The sequence below is a fragment of the Desarmillaria tabescens genome (assembly GCF_030435595.1).
Source record: "Desarmillaria tabescens strain CCBAS 213 chromosome Unknown EV420scaffold_18, whole genome shotgun sequence".
NCBI classification, from domain to species: Eukaryota; Fungi; Basidiomycota; class Agaricomycetes; order Agaricales; family Physalacriaceae; genus Desarmillaria; species Desarmillaria tabescens.
This window is the reverse complement of record NW_026848317.1, coordinates 567,173-574,567: the sequence shown is the minus strand read 5'-3', so window position 1 is coordinate 574,567 and position 7,395 is coordinate 567,173. Positions and strand designations below refer to the sequence as shown.

Below are 7,395 nucleotides of genomic sequence, written 5' to 3'. Positions count from 1 at the left end.
AATCAAGTTCCAATTATTGAGCACTGTCTTACTGTCATCACGTCCTAACGACGCTCGAGCAGCGTGGCACTTACCTCATTTGTGGGGCCTATCTTCTGGATCCTGGTGTCGACTGCCGCATCTTTGAGCCTCCACTTCATACATAAAAAGTAGTTATCAAGAATTGTAACACGAAGAAAAAATAACAGTCCATTCAATGACAATAAAACCTCCGCACAACAGGACAATCGAGATGGTTTAGTTGGCAGGCCCACCCTTGATGCTGAATTCCTTGCCCACATTTCTGGAGTCACCAAAGACTTGGCACAGTGAGTTATCAGCGCCAATTTTCCGACATGAATGAAAACTACTCACGGACAAAGGCGTAATCATCTCCTTCAGCTACGAGAGGAACCTTGATCTCGAACCTTCCCAACATGATATCAAACTCGTCCGCAAAAACAACTGTTTGGATAGTCAGCTACCGCAGATAACTAACACAAATGACACACATGGCAAGAACAAGCCGACCTTGTTCAGCCTAATGCTGCTGTAGTTACGACCGGTGATTAGTTCAGGAGGGTTGAAAGTGTCCCAAGAGACAGTTTGAGTCATCCCGACGAGCCATGTAGTGCTCGTGGTTGGGGACAAAATAGGGGGGTCGAAGATGTCGCGTTTAGAGGCGGGAACCGCAGCTGCGAGGAGAGCAGTAAAGAATGCAGTAGAGAAAGCGAGCTTCATTTCTATCATGCTTAAATGAGGTGGTTTCCTGCTGGATTATATAGTGCTCTGGCATGGGGGACCACAAGCAAAGATAATCCGCATTCCCATGCACGGAGACTTGAGAGCGACGTTTGAGAACTATGACGAAGTAGCGACACATCCTCGGATGTGGGAAGTTCGAAAAACGCCACGGAAGAGTTTGTGGGAAAGAGTGATTGCCGGCAGTTTCATAGGTATGTGTCGTACGAAGACAATGACTGTCTATACTGGAGGGAGATTCTCTATGCCCTTCTTGAGATGATATAGCGGAGCGGGAAAAAAATAAGGATCATGGATGAATTCTCAGAATAAGAAAAGCATTGCATCCACGAAACCCTCATGGCCCTCACTCGCCCAAAAGCCTCTAGTGGTTGGCTCTCAGGAATAAAATAACCGCCAGGCAGCCCCGCACGGAAGACATTGGTCATCGCGGCAACACGACACATGAAGGTCTACCACCTGATACCAAGGCAAGTACTGGAAACATTCAAAGGTACGCCTGCAGTCGACATTCATGGCGTTGGGATCCCACAGGCGGTGTTTTTTTTACCGTCTCGTAGTGCTATGTGACGTCGGTATTTCCATTGAGTCATAACTCCCTCGCACTCGGACTGCTCGGTGACTTCATTAGATTAAGGCCTCGAATATGCACTTGAGAAATTTCCATCAGGATCCCTTAGTCTCTCGACTAAGATATGGGTCAACTCTCATGTGAGGGGGGTAAGACACCATGCTGCATCCCGAGCCCTAACACCGCACGTTAAACGGGGTATTCTTATCGATAGCGCCCTGTCTCACTTTCCCGGCCGATGACACAGGTGCAGAAGCAATATCGCGGAAAGGTCCTTGTGGGATATTCTAGACTTTGTATCTTGTTCGCCGAACATTCACGCCCCTCGCACGACGTATTCCCCATGAGATTCGAGCGTCTATAATCCATGACCAAGAGCACGTCTATGCACTTCATGGCCACCATCTCGCTTCTAGCCGCTAGTTATAACTCTTGGAGAGGAGGAAGCATAACGGGTTTGGCACAAGGTGCAAGCTCAGGTAGTTGTAACTGTAGTTGCCTTCTGGGCTGACGTGCTCCAGAATATCACGATACGGTTGTTTTCATTGAGACGGTCATCCTATATGGAGAGGTACTTGCAGCGATGAGAGCCATTACCAAGCCAGAGAAAGACAGTCATGATGTTAAGTGTTATGGATTGAATGATTCGAAGGAGCTACATTACTAGCGTTGACAGGATCCCAGCCAGGCAAACGATTCGGCTGGCTGCGTTAGAACGATGGACACTGAGCAACACATGATTCGGCCAGAGGAGGTAGATAAGTAACTGAAAGAACATCATCATACGAAGTCGTCGATCATACAAGAGAGACTGCGAAAAACAATGTTAGAGAGATAAGCGGAATGAGAGAACAACGTACTGACCATTCATGCGAAATGACATTAAAACCTCGGTAAGCTAGGTTCGACTAACGACTAACTGTCATCTTACAGGCGAATCGCTGAGTTCTTACTAAATCCACGATATGGGTAACTGTCGTGTGGTTCCGGCAAGCTCAGAGGAAGGCGACGTTGATGAGAAATACACTACCAACAGGGTCGTCATGTTGGTGTTTCCGGTGTAATTGCCTTTCGCGCTTGTCTTGAATCTATACTCCTCCCGCATAATGCTTCCCTTTAAGTAATGTTATTATAGTCGCAATTCCTAGGGGAGAAACAATCCGAGTCAATACAAGATAAATATGGCACTAGAAACGAACTCTACATACAAAGAACACGCGCAAGTATTTTAGAAATTATGCGTATCAAAGTCAAGCGCGAGACTGGTTTTCGCGAGCCCTCTCAATTCATCCTCATCGTCTGAATCAAACTCATAACTCCAACTTTGTCCTATTATACGTAGACCAAATTTCTCGAGAACACCAGTGCGACACCGCAAAATGATCATATCGAGAAACTCGCAGTCAAGAAACCAGACATGCATATTATCAACCCCTTCCAACACGACGTGGAAGGTGCTCAGACAAGGAACAAGGGCATAGCAGACTGACCCATCCATTCGTACGGTCTCCGCCAGGTCCTCCGTGAGTGATTCCATACTCGGATCATTATCCTCATCCCATTGGTTGAATTGAATGTTAAATTCCTCCAGATGTGGCGTTAGTCACAGAACCGCGGCAAGATCAACATCAAGGATAGTTGTATCGACGACAGAGAGTCGGATCAGCGAACACTGGGAATGGTGAAGTAATTCTGACAGCGCCATGATGGCATCCGTTGGGAGATGAAAAACCTGCTGCATTCTGTCTTTGTCATAGCCAGCGGTAAGAACAACCTCGCATAGCATTGGTAATTCGACACTTCGCATGAACGATGCTGAAGAAACCGAAAGCGTCTGTACCGACTGGTCGATAACACGGGGGTAAGCTAGCTGGGATACTAGTAGTTCTGGGGGGTCAGCATAGTCGTGGTATGAAAATGAGATGAGGTTCGTAGACGATCTGATAATATCGATATATTCCGGAGTCAGCAGGTCGCCCGCGAATGGCCGTTCATCGTAAAACGAAATTAGATTGGTGGCAGGGAAAGTAAATTGAGCCTCGGGATGCATTCCTTTGAGGTAGAAGTTTCTCAGCCTAGGTGCTATCTCAAAGGCGGCAATGGGAGCTGAATGACTTCCCGGATCAGGCCAACATTGTATATATATATCGGTAAGCCAATCAACCTTTCCGCGAACGACAGAAAGATGTGGAAGAAAGGATGGACGAATGATGAATTCAACCATTCTCCATTGCGCTGAATGCGCCGTCATGATATCGAAGCACTGACGCATGATATCGGCTTCTCTGATCGAACGCGAGTGGCAATATGCGAACAAAAAATCAAGGGGATGACCGCGCGTGCGCTCAAGCGCGCGTTCGAGCATTTCCACAACATCTTTGGGATGCCAACTAATATCCAACTGGTGACCTGGAATTGCGATAGTTATCGTCGCCCATAACTCGGGGCAGAGTGTGCTGACGACATCCCTCCACAGCCTGCAAACATGACCAAGATGCCATGGACCCTCTGCAATGGTAAAGACGTTGAATCCATTGATATGAGGATTGTTGGCCCGATCTTCGACTGCCGTCCATGTGCGCCGTAGGATCTCCATCACTATCTCCGCTGGTACTCGGCGGATGGGAGATAGCACGAGACTGTAATCACGCTGGAGAGATCGGATTCGTGACATTTGCGCTTCAAGGGACGCGACCGCATTTCCTAGCAGATCAATCGCTGCCTGGATTTCACGGCCAACATTCTCCAGGATCTTCGCTGATGCTTTCACGTTGCTAACCTGTAACAATGACGGCAAGTCATTGGAATGGAGCAGGGAAGTGATATCGGGTGGATGGGTGACGGTCAATCTCCGGTCGAACTTGGCTAGCAGCTGCTCGATGGAGGCGCGCGTCAATTCCATAGACGATATGGGCGGAGTGTCAATCGGCGGCAAATACAAATGTTGCTACACAAGTATTACTTGATAATAAAGTGACCATAGATGAATAATAGAGACTTACAACTCACGCACGGAAGACTGTGTGTCCCGGTAACAATACTACGTGATGGCCAGGGCGATAGAAGGACAACCTAGAGGTGGTAGGGGAAGGAAAAATTATTCAAATCCCGCTGATGCGTCTTCGCGCTGTATACGTCATATAGGATCCAGAAATCCGGTACGCCGCATATCGAGTGATAATCGTGTATGCCGCTAGATAGATAGCTTGTCTCCTTGGACCTGTCTCCATGGTTTACACTCTTCGTACTGGAGCGTGAGCAGGACCTGCCACCAACACCAGGGACACCGGGGAAATTGGGATAGCAGTATAGGTCATTTGACCATCCAACCCATTGGAAGGGCCTTATCGTATAGCGGAGGTGTACGTTGCTGAACGAGCTTGATGATGGTACCTTCGTCTGCAATTACAAACACCGAACATATTGAAGGCTGTCAGGGACCGGTAAGCAAAAACAAAAACAAAAAAGAGCGAGGTATACACCAGAGTCACCATACGGCCGCCCTTCCATACAGCTCGAGTGGTGGACCATGGGCGGGTCCCAAATGCCGTTCTTCCTGCTACCTCCACACGCTCAGTATCCTCCCGAAACGTCCTCGTCTCACATGTCAAACTGTACGTATCATGTCGTGCGAGGTCGTACATGCTCCGTAGTTTTGTACTCGTAATGGAACAGGGAATATGAATGGATGTCCTATTGCAGAAGATCAACAAGAAGCATTTTCGAAGGAACAGGACACTTACGCAGTTCGACATGAATAGGCCAGAAAACTCGCTAGTTCCGTGGGAGAGGGTAGTGAGGGCGATGTTCATCTCTGAGGGTACAGCTCTTGCAACACAGCGATCGCCAACATACGCATTATAGCATCGAGTCATCGCCCTTATTCCGGAACCTAATCCTGGGTATTTGGACTTGGCATGGTCGGGAAAAGATAGCTTGGCCCTTGCTCTTAATAACATCAAAAGAGGACGCGGAAGCTGGAGAAGAATAAGCGAAATGCTGGGTGATAGACGGGTAAAACGCACGAAAAACTAAAGATCACTCTCGTCATCGCCGCCGCGGTCTAGATCTGCATTCCTTCTACAATCCTCGTTTCCTTCTCGTGAGAGGCCACTTGTTTGGCAATATGTTCCTATATGCTGCATCATAAATTGCCCAGAGCTCGCAGATGGGCAGAATACGTACTCCTGTAAGGTCCTTCACAACGTTCTAACCACAGCAACAGGGTGAATCGCAATATACGTCTCCTCCTTCTCACAGTTCCTGACCAATATCTCCCCAAAGTTTGATGCTTGCAGTGGCTGACAGTCCCAATCTGCCAGTCAAACCGTTGATTCGCAGTTTCGAGACGCCATACAGTCGTTCGGATGAGGCGCGGCGCCAGGTGTCATAGTTCATGACGACGGTAAGAGAAGCGGGAATGAAGAGAGCAACTCAATTCAGGATTGAATGACTGGCTGGCTATAGACTGAAATCAATTCAGGATTCGATATGTGATGATGGAGGTTGATGGTGGTTGACTGAGAAGTGTCGTCGGACCCTGAATTCTCGTCTTCCACCGTCTTCCGCTCCGAGCCGCAAGTCACCACAAAAAGTGAGAAAAGTTTACCAAGGATTCTAAGCAGTTGTATTGTATATAAACCAATCTTATCCATTATATTACACCTATATAATGGATAAGATTGGTTTATATACAATACAACTGCTTAGAATCCTTGGTAAACTTTTCTCACTTTTTGTGGTGCCAAAGTCGACCTGAACATTGTGTTCATCACTTAGATTTTTCTCATAGATAATAATGCGCGTAGCTCTACTTCATGCACTATTCGCCATTCTCTTCCTAATCTGCATTGTTTTCCGTCGATTGTTAAGCTGGTCAGGCCATGACCGTTGGCTTCTGAAACTTCATTTATCGCTATTTATCGGTATGAGAAATTCACCAATAGTTAATAGTATACTGATGAAACAATACAGGTCACTCAACTGAACAGTAAGTGGTAGATATGATGGTTGCCAGGTCAAGAAAACCGATTATGGTATAAAAACATCACTGCGACAACATTACGAAAGGAGATTTCTACAAATAGGCGCAGGCAGAAGCGGATCGCGACTATTCGGAGGGTAAATAAGCTCCCTATTCCGAGTCTGGTTGACGAGCGTCATCAAAACATAGCACTTCATCATATGCATAATCACCGGGCAATAATCCCTATGGTCCTGCCACTCTCTAAAATAAAAATTATGGTGGAAGAAATCGACGCGCTCTTTACACGCCTTACACCGGACATGGGTAGGCCCAATAGACTTGGTGTCGACCCACGCTTCGTTCTCGAGAAGCTTTCTATCGACCTCCGGGTCCCTGTTGGGTGCGTCACAGTGGATATCGAGTTCCCAGAACTCGCCAGAGATGTCGACTTGGACCAGGCGCGTTGGGTCAGAACGTGAAATGGCGTAGGTGAACGTCATGTTTTGTTTGGTAGATAGAATGGACGCGTTAGCGTTCATCACAAATGACCATCTGAAGGGGGAGAAATTAAGCCATGAAACCGTGATTCGAAAACGTCTGCCACTCACTGTTTAGGGTGCGTTCGAGCCAACTCGTCTCGGAAAGCAACGACATCAAAGACAAATCGCCTGAGTCTGGAGGGCGGATTTAGGCCCCAAGAATCTAACAAGTTCGACAACATATCCATAGTGCGAGGAAGAATTGTAGAATTGTAGACGGTCTTGATTTTGGAAAGTGGGTGGGAATGTTAACTCGAGAATCTGCACGTCGTTTAAAGAGTATTAACCTGCTGCCACTTAGTCATTTATTATCCTATCTGCCACCGTCTTTATTACGGCCCAAGACAAAACAAAGACAATGAAACAATGCAGGATTTCGAGTCAAAGCAATGGAACGTGAATAGAATGAAGCAAAAAGTGAGTTCAAAGAACAACTTGCACTAGCCGCCACCCAAGGTATCTCTTGGCATCATGCAAGGTTCTACAATTAGAATCGGTATCAATTGTGTCGGCGGGACAAAGGGAACAAAGGCCACATGGCCGAGTCATTCAACGGTATCATCTACGATGGGTATATC

General features: G+C 47.1%; 3 protein-coding genes across 3 annotated transcripts; all 3 read right to left on the bottom strand.

The window, feature by feature from the left end:
* Positions 1–237: 237 nt before the first annotated feature.
* Positions 238–720, bottom strand: EV420DRAFT_1643184 (uncharacterized protein; the record flags this gene model as incomplete). The annotated part of the gene is made up of 3 exons (XM_060477464.1): positions 238–299; positions 355–444; positions 492–720. The coding sequence occupies 3 exons, from the start codon at positions 718–720 to the stop codon at positions 238–240; spliced, it is 381 nt and encodes a 126-aa protein (XP_060330603.1).
* A 2,195-nt stretch (positions 721–2,915) lies between these two features.
* EV420DRAFT_1643183 (uncharacterized protein) lies at positions 2,916–4,214 on the bottom strand (the record flags this gene model as incomplete). Its single annotated transcript, XM_060477463.1, has 1 exon — positions 2,916–4,214. The coding sequence occupies one exon, from the start codon at positions 4,212–4,214 to the stop codon at positions 2,916–2,918; it is 1,299 nt and encodes a 432-aa protein (XP_060330602.1).
* Positions 4,215–6,336: 2,122 nt separating this feature from the next.
* EV420DRAFT_392408 (uncharacterized protein) lies at positions 6,337–7,255 on the bottom strand. The gene is made up of 2 exons (XM_060481957.1): positions 6,887–7,255; positions 6,337–6,830 (listed from the first exon to the last, which is right to left on the bottom strand). The coding sequence occupies exons 1-2, from the start codon at positions 7,003–7,005 to the stop codon at positions 6,374–6,376; spliced, it is 576 nt and encodes a 191-aa protein (XP_060330601.1). The 5' UTR covers positions 7,006–7,255; the 3' UTR covers positions 6,337–6,373.
* Positions 7,256–7,395: the final 140 nt, after the last annotated feature.

Excerpts from the sequence above, each read along its gene's own strand:
- EV420DRAFT_392408 (XM_060481957.1), bottom strand. The coding sequence starts at position 7,005 with ATGGATATGTTGTCGAACTTGTTAGATTCTTGGGGCCTAAATCCGCCC. Across the intron at positions 6,831-6,886 it reads GCTCGAACGCACCCTAAACA|ATGGTCATTTGTGATGAACG; the intron begins GTGAGTGGCAGA and ends CTCCCCCTTCAG.